We start from the raw sequence: 17,310 nt of genomic DNA on the forward strand, positions 1-17,310 counted from the left end.
CATTTTGGCTTGAAATCTGCTTTGTTAGATATGAAAATAGCTGCTACTTCCTGTATTTAGGCTTCATTTGCATGGAATAGTATTTCCCATTCTTTCACTTTCAGTCTCTGCATGTCTTTGCCAGTGAGGTGTGATTCTTGCACACAACATGAAGTTGGGTCTCGTTTTTTAATGCAATCAGCCATTCTTGTTCTTCTGATTAAAAAATTAAGACCATTTTACATTTAGTCTTGTTATAGAGAGATGTTTAATGTGTTCCTAATTTTTATTTGCTTATCTACTGTTATGAGATTCCCCCCACACACACCTTTTATCTTTGTGTGTATAGGATTCCTTTAACTGTGTTCTACAGTGCTGACTTGTCATGATGGTCATGAGTTCCTTTAGTTTCTGCTTATATTCAAAGGTTTATATTCCTTAATTCTGAATGATAGTTTCATTGGATATAATAATCCAGGTTGGTAAGTTATTTTCATTTAAATTTTGAAACATATCATTCCACTTCCTCTTGGGCTTTAGGGTTTTCCTGGGAAGTCTGCTGTTATTCTGATAGGTTTGCCTTTATAAGTGACTGGATGCTTCTCTCTTACAGCCTTTAAAATTTTTCCTTTGTTCTGAATATGTCATTTTAATTATTTTGTAGAGAAGTCACGTCTATTTGGAGTTCTAAAGGTCTCTAGTACCTGCATGTTCCCAAGATTAAGGAAATGTTCTATTATTTCCCTCAATAAGTTTTCTGTGCCATTAGTCTGTATCTTTATTCCTTCCTTCTGAGTCTTAAATGTGATATTTCAATGTTGTTTCAAAGCTCTTATATAGTCTTCTCATAGTTGAGTTCCCTCCCCTTTTATTACCGAGTGCTCTAATTCATCTATCTTGCCTTTGAACCTTGGTATTCTTTCATCTTGATCTCATTTTTTTGTGAGCATCTCCAAAGAAATTTAAAACTTAGTTTATTGAATTTTTTATTTCCAAGTTTTCTCTTCAATTCTTTTTCATAATCTCTATTTATTGAAGTCTTCCTCTTATTCTTTAGTTCTTCTTTTAATTCATTGAATATTTTGGCAATCAACTTTTTGAATTTTTTTTAACTGAATACTAGAGATCGAACTCAGTGGTGACATCCCCAGCCCTTATTTTTTTAATTTATTTTGCAATAGGGCCCAGATGGTTGAGGTTGGCTTTGAATTTCCAACCTCCTGAGCTGTTGGAATTATACTGTACCTGGCACTGTTTGAATTCTTTATCTGGTATTTCCTCTACTATCTGTGGATTCAGTTATTTCAGAGTTATAAATTTTGAAGGTGTTTTATTATCTTTTTTTCTCATGCTTCCTGTGTGTCTATATTAAGATTTGAATATCTGTTGGGATATCTCTTGTACTGTATGAGAAAGTCTTTTTAGTGCGGTGCTTTTTCTTTACTATGTTTCCCATGTGTGTTCATGGTGCTGTTTTCAATCCCTGGCAATACTTTGAAAGAAGAATAACCACCAGTAGGCAGTGAAAATTTGAAAGCAAACTTATACTAACATAATAAACACTTATTAAAAATGTTCTCTCAACTATGGTTTAGTTAATAAGCAGAAGAAAAGTGAAGTAATACTAGATTGAAAAATTAAGCAATAAAGAAGATAAAATTGATACTAACTATAGAGGCAAGAGTTGGAAAGAAAAAATGGAATGAAGATAAATGAGATGAGAAAGACAATAGAAGTGAGTGTACAAAAAAAGAGTAAACCTAATCAATGGGCTAATTTTTTAAAATATCATGAAATTATATAAAACTATGTGAAACAAATGATGAGGGGATTTGAAACAAACCAACATGGAAGACAATATCAAAAGTAACATTGAAAATACTTAAATTTTCCAGTCATAGTGACTCATGCCCTATAATCCTAGCTGCTAGGGAGGCTGAGGCAGGAAGATCACAAGTTCAAGCCAGTCCCAGCAATTTAGTAAGAACCTGTCTCAAAAATTAACTCAGAGCATCCCTGCGTTCAATCCCCAATACCTAAAACAACCCACCAAACTTAAAATTCCTCCCTGCTGAGATTTTTAAGGTGCAGGACTTCAGGTACTTTCAGATTTGCAATTCACAGGTGTTGGGAGTATGGGAAATGGTCAGGCTCAGTTAGCACTGTACTGTGGTGGAGCTATATATTTGCTTTTACCTGTGTGTAGATCAGCATCCTCATTACCAGAGCCTATCTTCACAGTTTTCACCCTGTCCAATTTTAGACAGGTACTGATTTGTTCTCTAGTGGCACAAGGGGCCATCCCTCCAGTGTCTGCAGGCCTGTGCTTAGATTTCTCTGCTATGGGTGGCTGCTTTGTATGCTCCCAAGTCACAGGTCGAGACTATTACCAGTCTTTACCCCACCCTTCTCTGATGCTCTTAGGGAGGCCCTGTAAGCTGTGCTGTGGGCTGGTGACTTAGTGGCAGGTTTAGGATTGATGAACTCGTTCTGGCTCTGTTCTGATAATCATAATCTCTCTCCAAGTCTCAGTCCAGTATTGAACCCAGTTACCCATCTCACTCCATAGCTGTTCTCCAGCTGTTTGATTGTGGAGGAGCTAGAAATTGCAGCATGCTTCTACTCCACCATCTTGATTACCCCAATACGTGCTTTTTTTTTTTTTTAAATAGAGTTTTGTAGTTTAAGTCATTGATCCATTTTAAGTTTTGTATGTGATGTTGGGGGTACAACTTCATATTTGTGGTTTTTCTAAGTATTCTTTGTTCAAAAGATGATTTCACAAAGATACAAGACCACAAATGAGGAAAAGTTATTTGGACAGAGATAAATGGGGTGATTTCTGTGTTCTTAATTTCATTGTATTGGTCTCTATGTCTATCCTTATACCAGTAACATACTGTTTTGATTACTGTAGTTTATTTTTCTATTTTTTACAGTTTGGGGAAAATTTGCCAAGTACAGTCATCCCTCATTGTCTGAGGAAGTTTGTTCTAGGACACATACATGAACACCCCAGGATACTAGAATTTTCCTTTGCAGGAGTCCTTATATAAAATGGTGTAGTATTTGCATATAACTACATCTCTAGATGATTTATGATGTTGAAGACAACATAAATGCTATGTGAATAGCTATTATGTTGCATTGATTAGGGAATAATGACAAGAAAGTATGTTCAGTACATACAAGTAATTTTTTTTTTTTTCAGGCATGGTGGTACATGCCTTTAATCCAAGCAGCTTGGGAGGCTGAGGCAGGAGGATTGCAAGTTCAAAGCCAGCCTCAATAGCTTAGCAAGACACTGTCTCAAAAAAAAAAAAAAAAAAAAAAAAAAGCTGGGGATATTGCTCCCTAAGGTTAAGCACCCTTAGGTTCAATCTCTGGTACCAAACCACTTTTTTTTTTCATTTGCAGTTGGAGACCCAAATCTTTAAATGTAGAGCATCAAATGTACATACACTTTTCTGGCAAGGGAAATTTTTACCTGCCTGTCTTCAACATATATTTAAATCTATCTTGTATCGGCTGCTGTTGCCGAGTTCCAATAAAACAATTGTTATTTCAAAGTTCTGAAATCCAGGGTGTGTGCACATGCACACACACACGTACACTGAGAGGTCTAGGGTGATCTATTCCTTTCTTTCAGCTTCTCATATTGCTAGCAATCCCAGCATCCTTTTGTTTGTAGACACCACCTTCCCATCTGACCTTTAGGTGTTTGTGTTCTCATCCAGTTTGGTTACTGTTGCTTGTTAGTTTAATATCAGGAATTATGAATCCTTCAATATTCTTTTTTCAATATTCGTTCAGCTATTTAAAGCTTCTTGTAATTCCATATGAATTTAACAATTGACTAATTCTTCGAAAAAAGTCATTAGAACTGTAAGGAGTTACTGAATCTGTTTTGTGTAATGACGACATTTTAGCAATATTATATTCCACTCCCTAACATGGGCTGTCTTTCTATGTATTTAGATCTTTTAGTTGCTTTCTCCCCGCCCCTTTTTTCCCCAGTTTTCAGCACACATCTTTACCTTGTAGGCTAAATGTATTCCTCCATTTATTATTCCTTTGGAATCTTCTTTTAATCTCCTTGTCTGATCTTTCATTACTGGTGTTAACTAATTTTTATGTGTAATTCACTTATCCTGGCACTTTGTTAGATTAATTTATTAGTTCTAATAGATTTGTCTTGTATTCCTCAGGATATTTGTATATATAAGACTGTATTATCTGGGAATAGTGATAGCTTTCCTTCTTTGTTTCCATTTGGATGCCTTTTATCTATTTTTATTGTTGTACTGGGGATTGAACCCAGGGCCTTGTGCATGTGAAGTAAGCATTATTAACTGAGCTATATCCCCAGCCCTGGATGCTTTTTTTATTTTATATATGACAGCGAAATGCATTACAATTCTTATTATACATAGAGCACAATTTTTCATATCTCTGGTTGTATACACAGTATATTCACACCAATTTGAGTCTTCATACATGTACTTTGGGTAATAATGTCCATCAGTTTTAACTCCATGCCCCCCTACCCCCGCATCCCTCTGCTCTATCTAGAGTTATGCAATTGCTTTGACTGGAATTTCCAGTACAATGTTAAATAGCAGTGAGGAAAGCAGGTCTTGCTCCTGATATTAGAGGGAAGGCTCTTAGACTTTCACCATTGAGTATGATATTAACTGGCGTTTTATAAATGTCCTTTATTATCTTGAGCAAGTCCCCTTCTATGCCTGGTTTAACTGGGATTATTTTTGTTTTAATTTTGAAAGGATGTTGGATATCATACTTTTCAGCTTCCATTGAGATGACTGTTTTCCCCCTTCATTTTATTAATATATCAATTGACTTTCATATTTTGAACCACCTGGCATTACTAGGATAGATCCCTGTGGTCATGGTTTCTAATCTTGTAAGTGTACTCCTGGGTTTGCTTTGATAATTTTTCATTGAGGATTTTTGCATCTATATTCCTGAAGGATACAAGTCTATTTGACTTTATTCTCAAGATGATGCTAGTTGCAGAATGCATTAAGGACTATTCGACTTTTTTCTTTTGGTGCTGGGGATTGAACCCATGGACTTTGCATGTGAGATAAGTACTCTACCAACTGAGCTATATCCCCAGCGCAACTTTTTTTTTTTTTTTTTTAAATGAGTGTTTGAGAAAGGTTTGTGTTAATTCTTTAAATGAGTAGTAGAATTCAACAGTGATGCCATCTGGTCCTAGGCTTCTCTAGTTAGGACACTTTTAAATTCTGATTCAGTCTCTTACTTGTTTCAGGTTTATTCAGATTATGTATTTCTAGGAATTTGTCCATTCCATCAAGGTTGTAACATTCTCTTCATTGCTATTTCTCTTTGTTATGGCGTTGTTCTTTTGGTTTCTTTTACCATTTGTCTGGTTTCCTTAGCTCTTTGAACATATTCAGACAGTTGATTTAAGTCCTTATCTGTCCAAGTACATGTCTTTCTCGGGGACAGTTTGTGTTTTTTATATTTTCTACGAAACAGGACATTTTGACTATTAAAAATTGCTAACTCAATGACCTGTCTGCACTGTCCAATATAGTAACCACTAGCTACAAGTGACTGTTGAGCATTTGAAATGTGGTTGATACAAATTGAGATGTCTTGAAGGCACTGGTATATTGGTAAGGCAGCTCTTTGGAGGAAAATTTTTAAAAATCTGATGTACATCATTACTTATTTCTGTTGTATAAATATTCCTACTATGGCTGTTGTCAAATTAACAGTGTGATGGTACTAAACCCTTTTGAAAACAGTGGGAGTAGGTATGTACAATGACTCTCACAAGCCAGTTGGAGTGGGATCTAGTGCATCACTTGCTCTAAGTGGAAAGCGTGTGTGCCAGGCTTTGGAAAATTAGCATAGGGGCAGAGAATATTGTAAAATATCTTAGTAGTGATATTTTTACATTATTTACATGTTAAAATGAAGATTTTATATATTGATTTAATGTATTAATAGTAATTTCATCTGTTTTTAACTTTTGAAAACTTAACATTACTGATAACATTATTGGAGAACACTGCTCTAAGTAGTTGGTCCTGTGACTGTCAAGTGTTAGAGCACATTGGTTCTGTGTCCACATTGTACTTCAATATTTGCTCCCAGTGTTTTGACTTATTACAACCAATACTTGTACATGTTGACTTGTGAGTGAATGAGGCATTTTTCAAGTTTGTTGATTGAAGTAATATGTTATTTACAAATGTATTTCTAAATGTTTTTGAAACTTTAATGAAATTATTTTAGAATTTTGATTCAACATAACCATTATTTTTAAGCAAATCTAATTGGTGGTTTCAAAAAACAGCGATATTAGCTTTTCTCATTCAAAATTTATCATCTTTATACTTTTTTAGTGATTCCAAAGATTGAAACCAAGACCTTATAAATGCTAGGCAAGTGCTCTACCATTGAACTATACCTATTTTTATATGGTTTTTTTAAAAAACATTTTGTTTTGAGACAAGGTCTTGTAAATTTCCCAGGCTGGCCTTAAACTTGCAATCCTCCTGCCTCAGCTTCCTGAATAACTGGGATTATAGGAATGCACTACTGAGCCAGGCCCTTTATATTTTTGAGAGGTCAATTAACTTGTTATTCATATTCCAAAATTTTTCAGAAAGTTAGTGACCATATTAAATCTAAAACTGGTAAACGTCTTTTAATGAAGAAATTCTTCAAAAAAGATACTTTGAAAGACATAAAAGTAACTATGTCAAGAAGGTTTTATGGCAAAGATAAATCTCAGTGACTCCTTACTCAATGTAATTATAAATCTGAACTACCTAAAAATTCCTATGATTTCCTTAAGTAAGGAGTACTTATCAATGGATAGTGATATTCAGTCTGTTCATTACTATATGAAGAGTAACTGCTTTTAAGAGCAGCATTGTATCTATTTTATGTGCAGAAACACCTTTTTTGATTTATGGAAATGGTACTTTGATTACTGAGTACAGTGTTGTGATCGAAAATGTGTACATTGTTCTTAGTAAACCTCAGAACTGCATTAAGGAAAAGATGGGAAGTTGAGCAGGAATTGATATTAGCAGGCCAGATTGTATTTTGGTTTTATCACTAAATATCTAACTTGATTTTTGCATATATTCCTTTTTTAAAAAAACAGACTATAGCTAAATTATTTGATAATTATCTAATATTCTAGGCAGTTCAGAGAAATCACTTTGAAAGTCAAGTGATATGCCACTATTAGATAAAACTTAAACATTAAAATTGCTTTAGAATGGGAAATGTATTGTGTTAAAACAGCACTTTTGCATCTTTTCATAGTTAATTTTTCATTACATGAGAAATTGCTGATAGCAACAGAGGAATTTCATTCAATGATATAATACTGTCATTTATGATAGGACACACATAAAATCCAATCTGATTTTATAAAGCAAATATTTCAGATTCTTGTTCTGTTGAGCTTTAAGCCATTTCAGGCTTGGTGGTATTTACTGTTTACAATATATATCTTAACATGTCTATATCTTTTTGGGCGTCATTGTGACATTCTCTAGTCCTTGGAAAAATCTTTAAGTGGCAGATTCTAAGTTCTGCTTTTATTTCTAATAGCATATCTAATGAGATGATGCACTTCTTTTTAATAAGATCTTTGAAAATAATTATTACATCAGCGTAAATATTTTTGCCATTTGTATAAAGACCATAGTTTGTGATTGTGAACTGGCTGACTCTTATATCAGCCCCCGCCCCCCCCCCAAAAAAAAACAACAGAATGCCCAAATCACAGTAATAATTAGTAACTGAACTATGGAAAGGAGGTTTGGCAACACTTTTCTTCTCATCTCTTTGCATGTATTCTCATTTATCCTTCCCTAAAAGTTCTAATCCTTTAACCTAAAATGTTGATGTGCACTGAGAAATTTACTATTTGGGGTAGCAGTTTAAATTGCTCACAAGAATCCTTTTCTTGGTACCTATTTATGATAAGTGCTGCATGAATATATATATATAAAAGTATTGAAAGTGTTAGTTGTAGAATCCGAGGGGAAAGATCTTCAATTGAGAAAGTAGGAGGGCATGCTTCACAGAAGGAGCAATGTTTGAGTTGGGCTTGAAAGAGTTTTTCCAGTGGCAGGAAGTGAGGCATATTAGGCAAAAGGAACAATATTCATTCGGTATCAACAAATAATTGGATGGTGACATATTCCAGTTACTGCTCAAGGCAGTGGGAATATAGATAAATAAAACTAAGGATAGACTCCTGCTTTCATGGAGCTGATATTCTAGTAGAGGAGGCAGATAAATAAGTGTGTCAAAAGAAAACTACACCAGGATAAGGGAAGAGACTTGCAGGAGGCAAGCCTGTTAAAGGGTGTGTTTTGAGGAAGCTTGGTTCTGGGGACTAACACTGCCCTTATAAGCCCTGCCATAAAGAAATAGATAATTCTGGACTAAACCAAATCAAACAATGTATTAGAGACTCTCCAAGAAGTCATCACTAGAATTTTATGAGCTAAAATTCCAAACACATTGTGGGGAAAGTTAGATGGGGAAGGAGAGGATCCTAGAGAGGGAGTCCAAGATGTGAGGAGAAAGAGCTGCGAATAGTAATGAATAGTGTGTGCTCCATCCTCCACTTAGAGCCATCAGTGCCAGGTAAAACTAGACTTGGCTTTTAGGAGAGTTACTCTGGTAATAGGTGCAAGCTGTTTTGAGTGAGGAAAGAATAAATCAAGAAGCTTTGCAATAAAGAGACAAGGATGAGGAAAGGTAGAATCTACTCAATCAATAACTGTTTACAGACAATAAAGAGTGAGTCAGAAAAATTCTTGACATATAATGTTGTAAGCGAATGAAAGTGCTTCTTCAAGAGAGGGAAACTTGGCCCTGATCTGACAGTAAGTGAAGGTCGCGGCAGAGCAACCAGGCTATGCCGATTTTGTGAGAAACTCCAGCAAAGTCATGTGTTTGAAAGTGTTTCAGTCTTGATATCAGGACCACATTTTCTTTCACCTTTGAAATAAGGTTAGAAATGGAGTGGGAAAATACCAGTTTGATCTAATTTTGAAAGGGGGAGTTTTTCAGAAGCAAGGTTATTATTGCTTCTACATAAAACAGAACAGGACCTTGAACTATCAATAGATTAGCCGCACGTCTAATTGGTGATCACAGCTTACCTAGCTGTGCGGCACACTTCTCACCAAAGCCAAGGGTGGGCACATTCTGCTGCCAGGTACTGAAGCAAAAGGCAGACAGGAAGTTGTACCTGGCATGAAATATTAGGGAGTATTAGGAAGAAAGAAGCTCAAAGTTATAAAATGTTAGATATTTCTATTATTTCTGTTGTATCTATGGTATTTCCCAGCAATGTTGATAAATATATCACATGTGTTCAGATAGTTGTTTTTCTGAGTGACTGTTATGAGCTATTTGTTCTTCATTGCTCAAATGAAACAATATCTTTGTTAGCCACCATAGAATTCTCTACAAGGGGCGGGGGGACAAAAACAGCAGTAAATTGCCTGAGGATGAAACATAGATGAAGTATAATTAATGGTTTTACCAAACAATACAAATACAATGAGCTGTTTTGTGAAGATGAAAAACTACATGCCTTTATATTTAAAAATCTAAAGTTTTTCAGGTGGACTTTAGTCAACTGATAGAAAGCTTAAGGAATATGAATTACTTTGATATTATTACTCCACAATTTTTCTTAGCCTTTTGGTTACTTGTGAAATATGTTGAATAATAAATGAACTGTTATGACATTTGTATTTTAGTCTGGAAATATTGGTATTAATATCTAGTATTGCCATTTTAGATCTTCACAGAAATTTGTCTTTATGTTTTCAAATGAGCCTTTATTTGATATGATTAATTAATTATGTGTTTCTAAAGCAGAATTAGGCACCCTGTAGCCCAGGCATCAGAGTTGGCCCTCAATTTAGTTTCCTCTGACCTTTAGAGAACTATTCTTTGGAATTAATACTATATGCAGTAGGAAATCATGTTGAGCTTTGGTCCTTTCTGAATGGATATGAAAACTGGAGAGTCAGTGCCATTACTCAGTGAAATACCTTTCATAAGTTGTGGGTTACACTTTGATGTTTGCAAGCTGTGGGCTCCATTTATCTCTGTACTTCCACATTTTTCTCCCACTTGGTTTGTTTGTCTTCCTGTTTTTTTTCTTCTATCTCCTCTTGTATTTCTTTCTCTCAATGAGTTTCTACCTCTGTATTGCTTTTGTTTTCTTGATCAGTTCCATTTCTGACCTGTGCTCTGGGCCAGCCTCAGGAATCTGTTTTGAGTGTATTCCTCAAAGACTCATGAGCTGGAAGTTTAGACCTTCACATGGTAATGTTGTAGGATCAACTTCAGAAGGGATTAACACAGTTCCCATGAGTGGATTATTATCAAAAGAAGAAGCTGGTTCTCTTTAGCTTCCCATCTTGCCATGAGATCTCTTATACATGTAGCTCTTTTCCATCCCATGTTGTGACTAGAGGCCAAACAGATGAAACTGCCAAATCGTGGACTTTCAGCCTCCCAAACTACCAGCTAATAAAACATTTTCAACATATAAACATAAGTACCCAGTATTTTGTTACGGCAATAGAAAATGGCCTGATATAGGAGCTATTGCTTTATAGAGGTCTAGGTGTTCAGAACCTACGCTAGGGCAACCAACACTCTTAAAAATTACTGTTGTCTGACTACACTATCTTTTTCACTTCTTTACCTTTTGGTGTATTTTAATTCTGACCCCAAAAAAATCTGTCTCAGGCCATCTGTCCTTAGAAATCTGGCAAATGCCAAAACCTAAGTGTGTCTCTTTTTCAAACCTTAATTTTCTTTTCCGTCCCATGTTTAGCTTTGTATTTCCTGCCTTGAACTCTTCCAACTCACCAGCGAGTGATATTGGTGCTATCCTCAAAATAGAGATAACTACAGAATATCTTATAGAGCTTACTGATGATGTTCATACTAGAACAATCAACAATGAAGTATAAAATATATTAAGTTTCACTCTATACAAAAGGTAGAACACCAGAATCACTTGGGCAGATTTTGAAGTCAGCAAAGCAGGCATGCATCTAAGATGTTGCTAACACGAAGACTTGAGATATCACATGTTATACTCCTCTGTTGATCATATTGTTTAGTGACTAGGAGATATTTTTGGTCTTTAAAATTTATGTGATATGTAAATGCCACTACATAAGAAACAATTTTAAAACTAGTTCATTTTATTTAGTAAATCAAACAATTTCCTGAATAAAGGAGGGAAAGGAGAGTGTTATGTAATGCATTTTAAAACATTGGGGAACAAGTTCCTGGTGAGTATTTTCATGCAGAATATCTCCTTTGTATAAATAGTTTATAACCATTAGTAGGAAGTACTTCTGTCTTCAAATCTGATCACTTACCACTACTGCTGTTTCCACACTGGTCCAGGGATCCATCAGCTAGTCCCTGGATTCTTGTAATGAACTCCTGTTCTACGCCTGCCCTTTCCAGTCAGTTCCCAGCAGGCAGAAAAGTTCTGTTAAAAATGTTGGCTGTGGATGTGGCTCGAGTGGTAGCGCGCTTGCCTGGCATGCATGCGGCCCGGGTTCGATCCTCAGCACCATGTACAAACAAAGATGTTGTGTCCTCCGAGAACTAAAAAATAAATATTAAATTCTCTCTCCAAAAAAAAAAAATGTTTACTGTGTGCTAAGAACATTGCAGTGTCTTTGTATTTTACTCAGGAAAAATGGTCCACAAGAATTCCTTTGTCTTTTCCTGTATCTCTATAATACAGATCATAATCTGAAATTATATTTTTATTAGTTGGATTTTTGAGCAATGACCCATATTTTGTTTTAATTTTAAAAGCATGCAAGTTTTTAATCCTTTTAAGGAAGGCAAGATCATTAAATCACATGATTTTTTAATTTTTTTTTGAAATTTACTGTCCACATGAGATAGACATCCCCTATGTTAAGAGGATAAATGTCTTCATCTCTGAAATGATATCTACCAATAATACCTACTTTCCTCAAAGCAGTCTTTCTCATTCGTTGGTTTTTTCCTCCACTGCCTCATTCCCTTAGGCCTAAATTTATCTGTCTTTGAACAATTTTCCTAGCCAATGGGGTGGAGGTTATTAAGTCTTTACACATTTACAGAGTCTTTCTTCACCTCATAACGCTATGACCTCATTGGTGAGGTTGTTTTAAGAATATAATTGGCCAGGCGAGGTGGTGCATGCCTATAATCCCAGTGACTTGTGAAGCTGAGACAGGAACATTTCAAGTTGGAGGCTAGCCTCAGCAACTTAGCTAAACCCTGTCTCGATAAAAGAGCTCAATGGTAGAGTGCCCCTGGGTTCAATCCCAGTATCGGGGTATTTAAAAAAGATTGAAATTCACTTGCAAATCCATACAAATTTAAAAAAAAAGTTCCCTTTTCTCACATTGTGGCTTATGTCAGTTTTCCTTACTTTTCACATGTATGTATCACCTAAATATTTGATTCTTTTACATGTTTGGGAAATAGGCAATGAAGACATATTACATTATATGTATATATTTACTTTACAAGAGAGATACTTAAATGTATTTCTAATGTATTTTTAATGGCTTTTAGTTTTTTTAAATACATGACAGCGGAATGTATCAATTCTTATTACACATATAGAACACAATTTTTCATATCTCTGGTTTTATATAAAGTATATTCACACCCATGTCTTCATACATGTACTTTTGATAATGATGCCCACACGTTCCACCATCTTTGCTAATCCCCCTCTCTGCCCTATCTAGAGTTTGTCTATTCCTCCCATACTCCCTGTATTTCTAATTTATACAATGGAACAGAAATGTTTATATAGAGAAAAAATGTGGGATTTATTGCTTTTTACATAAAAAGGAACTTATCTATAAATTCTTTTTCATAGTGAAACTAAATTGATTCAAATCAACTTATTTTTCTTGAATTATTGGAGATGAAATTATGAGAATAAGTCAAATTGGTAGACAGGCTGGATCCTGGGCTGATTGGCATTTTACAAGCCTTTTAATAAAAGGTGACATGAAATTCAGAAATGTAATCTATAAGACAATCAGAGAAAATGGTCGTTTAAGCACATTCTTGTCAGTTTTGCATCATACCCCTTATTTTGCAAGCTGCCTCAGTACACAAAGGGTAACTTCAGTGAGTGCCGAGTGATTTAATGTGTCACACAGTGAGGTCTAAAATGTGAACAGCAAGGACTACAAACTCAGAGTGTACAAGAATTAGGCAAACAAGCCAAAAAACTGGAGTTTTCTTGCATTTCTGTCAAAAGATGTAAAGCTATATTCAATAATAAGGGTAGCAGGAATTCGAGGCTTCATGTTTATTTCTTTTTGTGGCAGGAAGGTCAGCCTTTTGAAAGGGAGTAGAAATTAACATTTCTGCAGAATTATGTTTCCCTTCATTTGAGGTTATCTGTTAATTCCAGCATTTTACTGTGTTTGATAAATAGGCCAAATATACATTTTATGTCTTTGGGAGTCTGGGGGAGGCAACAAAACTTTCCAGCTTTCAATTGGCATTGCAGTCTGCTGATAAGGATGGGAGTTGGCACCACTCTGAAGAGATTATGTGAAGTAGAATTGGACAGCAAATTGTATTTACAAAAGATAGGATGATGTTCCTAATAGGTGTTCAGAATAGACTATTCACTCACATTCTGCTGAGCTTTACTAGAAATAACTTCATTTCAAAAAGGACAAATCAGATTGAATGTAGAAGCATTCTCCTTCACAGATAGTCATCCAAAAGGTTTATATTAAATTTTCCTGATGGGCACACAGAGCAGTATTTTATGCTGTATCTGTATAAACAAGTAATGTGGAAAATAAAAATCTAAATAGTATACTTGATTGCTTCATGCACCAACCATTAGATTACTAGATTTATATCTATAAATTTTGGGAGAGATGTTGCCATATGATATTCTGACAATAACTGTCAGAGTCATAATACCAGGATCTATTTTCATCTTGTTCTCAAGGTAAAGTTATTAAAATTCACAGTTGGTAGGTCAGAAAGATCACTTACTATCACTTGTCATCTGTGGTTTAATGCTGACCCAAATAGCTACTATATAATGTCAAAATTATCAGTTTCCAGACTGTGCAGAAGTACAACATGCTACATGATTTATTGCATTTCCTATCTGGAGTGAAGATTATGAAAAGGCCAATACCTGTGAGCTACTGTGGTTTAGAAGAAACTTAACTTGTGATTTTTCTTTCTTTTTCCTCATTCATCTTAGATTTTGGATTTGGTAAAGGGGACACACTACCAGGTAGCCTGTCAGAAGTACTTTGAGATGACACATAATGTAAGTAAATTTTTACTTCATAGCCTAATTCTTTGTCATTTGTTACTGTTTCATCTCACATGTTTTAGTTCCAGTGGAAACCCTTTTAACTATTTTTAGGAATTTATAAAACAGCATTAAGTAAATTACAAAACTTATTAAAGGGCCAGAAAGCTATACTTGGATGCTGGAGAACCAGGAATATTGGAACTAGGAGAAGCCGCATCATGAGAAAATTACTTTATAAGACAGCTGTTACCCACTATTCCATATCTAAGGATAAGGCCGAGAGTTTGGCAGACTTTTTATAATCTAGCTATAGAAAACATTTAGGTTTTATGGTCCATGTCTTCTCTGTCACTACTCAGTTCTACCACTACAATGCAAAAACTGTCATAGAAAATACATAAATTGCTGTTGGTTCCAACCATGTCTCATTTATCTATAAAAATAGGTGGTGGGCCAGATAGTCCTCAGGCCTTAGCTTGCCACCCTGCTAGGTTAGATCTACAACCTTTGCCCGAGTTCCCCACAAGAACCAAAGGCTTGTTCCATTTTCCGCTCAGAAAATGTTTGTGTCTGCCAAGTCACATTATTCATATAGACCCCTAATTACAACAAAACCAGAGAAATGTGTTTGGTTTTTATTTTGCAAGCTGCCTCAGTACAAGAAGGGTAACTTCAGTGAGTGTTGAGTGACTTAATATGTCACACAGTGAGGTCTAAAATGTGAACAGCAAGGACTACAGTGTACAAGAATCAGGCAAATAAGCCAAAAAACTGGAGCTGGCTGAGACTAGAATCAGGCAGTTTGGTATACTGAAGAACTTGTGCCCCGTTGGAAGTATACACATGGGCAAGCCAACAGAACACAGCTGCATGTCAATTTCAGCCCATTGACTTTCCATACAACTACTGACCCTGAGTATGGATTCCTAACCTGGGACAGACATACACAAATGGATTTTAGAGGTTCATCTGAATGGATATGTGCATTTCAGTGGACTCTATGGTATTTACCAGGTTTCATAGGGATCCATGTTCCATTCATTGAATTCATCATCAGCTACCATGCTGTTACAATTATGTTATTGTCTTCTATTAAGTTGCCACAAAATAGAAATATTTTATATAATTGTAATATTTCTTTGTTAAGTGTTCAGAGGAAAGATATCTTCTACATTATTACCAATAATTAAACAATAATACCAGAAAACATCTCTAGAACTCTTGATGCATGCCAGGCACAGCACTAAGTTCTTTGAATACATTACTCCCTTCGATGTACACCACAGCTAGGTACTATTTATATCCCTATTTAGGAGTGAAACTTAGAGAATCTGAGCAACGTATTGAAGGTCATGCTGCTTATAGGGATTGAACCTGGGCTAGATCATCTAAGACTTGTGAGCCTAATCATGGCTGTGCTGTTTCATGATATCAGTACTAGATTTGTAATGACTACTGAGGTGATAACAATTTATCTTCTAGAATTGTGGAATAGCCAACATGAAGAGACTTTTGAGGTTATTTGAGCCAAGGTTTATGTACTCCCCCCCCCCCCAAAAAAAAGGACCTAATGATTCTAAGTGACTTCCCCAACCTACACATGGAAGGTCTGGAGCTAGAACCTGGTCTGCTGTATGTAGCTCCAGTCCTCTTGCTTCTATACCTAACTTTAGAAAATATTATTCTTACTGAAAATTTTTACAAAATTTAAAAGTTAACATATAAAAGCAAAAAAAATCTTTAGTTTCATCAGAATAGTAATCTTACCAGATAAGCTATTTTCAGCACCAGTTTTGTATGACTCAAAGACTGCATTCCCTAATCTGACTGCTGCAGTTTGAATTTCATACATGTTCTGAATCATTTAGGGACCCTTTTAATTTAGAACTTTCACAAATTGAGGTCTACTATCCAACCTTTTTAAGCAATAAAATATGTAGAGTTAAACATTGAGTTTGTGACAGACTCTAAAAAGGAGTGATTTTTATTTTTAGTTCTGAAATATACTTTTGTAGTATCTCTCCTATTGATTATTCTCACAAAAGTGTTGCTACTATTGTCAACTTTTAGACTTGCCTTAGACAAATGAAGATATTGAAAAGACATGTATCTAAATTCTGTCACATACAGCAATAGTCTAACTTAAACTGCATATAAATCAATGAAATAAAAAGGCTGTTTGTATTCACTAGATATCTCATTATAGATTTTTAGATGTGACTATCTCCCTTCATTTATTATTTTTTCCAATTTAATTTAAAAATAGAATCTGTTTTTATTGTCAGGTTTCTGCCATACTTTCCCTCCCAATAAAACCCTAGGTTTATTTTCCTGATGCCTCTGTGATCAAATTGACTTAAATGAAAGTTTTGAAAATGAACCAGTTAATTGATACCATTTGCAGCAGCACTATGATAGTTCCATATGGCTTTTTTGGTAATACCAGCTGCCTCAGCTTATAAGCTGTCATTGCAAAACCTCTTGATTAAAGCCCAAATATCCCATAGGTAAAACAATATTGCTTTCATTCCTTCAAAATCTACACTTATTGTGGCAGAAATATGAGACCTATGTTTGTGTGAAGGTCATGTATGCAGCATGTGTTGATTTCAAGCAAATGCTTGGGAGATATTCATTTAGAACATGTCAAAAGCTAGCCTGCTCAAAACCTGTTTTCCTCAGTATTTTTAGGGAGTAATGTTTAAACTTTTATACTGCAGTGCATGCTTTATGTATAAATGAAAACACTAAACCTTGTATAAATTAGTCTGAATATTAATAGAAAACAGTTTCTTTATAAATAGACTTCTTTAGCCATTGAGTAATTCTGGAGACTTATCTTTCTATATAGCTGAGCATATTTTTCCCCATAATATAAATCTCTACAGAAATATTGTTAAAACCTATCACCTTTTCCTGCAATCTTAAACGGGACATGTGAAATA

The 17,310-nt window shown here is 35.1% G+C and overlaps 1 protein-coding gene across 4 annotated transcripts in view; it reads left to right on the plus strand.

The window, feature by feature from the left end:
• PRIM2 (DNA primase subunit 2) overlaps positions 1 to 17,310 on the plus strand; it is a 321,229-nt gene that overhangs the window by 298,626 nt on the left and 5,293 nt on the right. For all 4 annotated transcript variants that reach the window (XM_081296592.1, XM_081296594.1, XM_081296593.1 and 1 more), the window contains one exon: positions 14,309 to 14,377. In XM_081296592.1, the coding sequence (XP_081152718.1) occupies positions 14,309 to 14,377 (69 nt within the window). The remainder of the gene's footprint in view (positions 1 to 14,308; positions 14,378 to 17,310) is intronic.

The sequence above is a fragment of the Spermophilus citellus genome (genome assembly GCF_964194105.1).
Source record: "Spermophilus citellus genome assembly, chromosome: 5".
Lineage (NCBI taxonomy): Eukaryota > Metazoa > Chordata > Mammalia > Rodentia > Sciuridae > Spermophilus > Spermophilus citellus.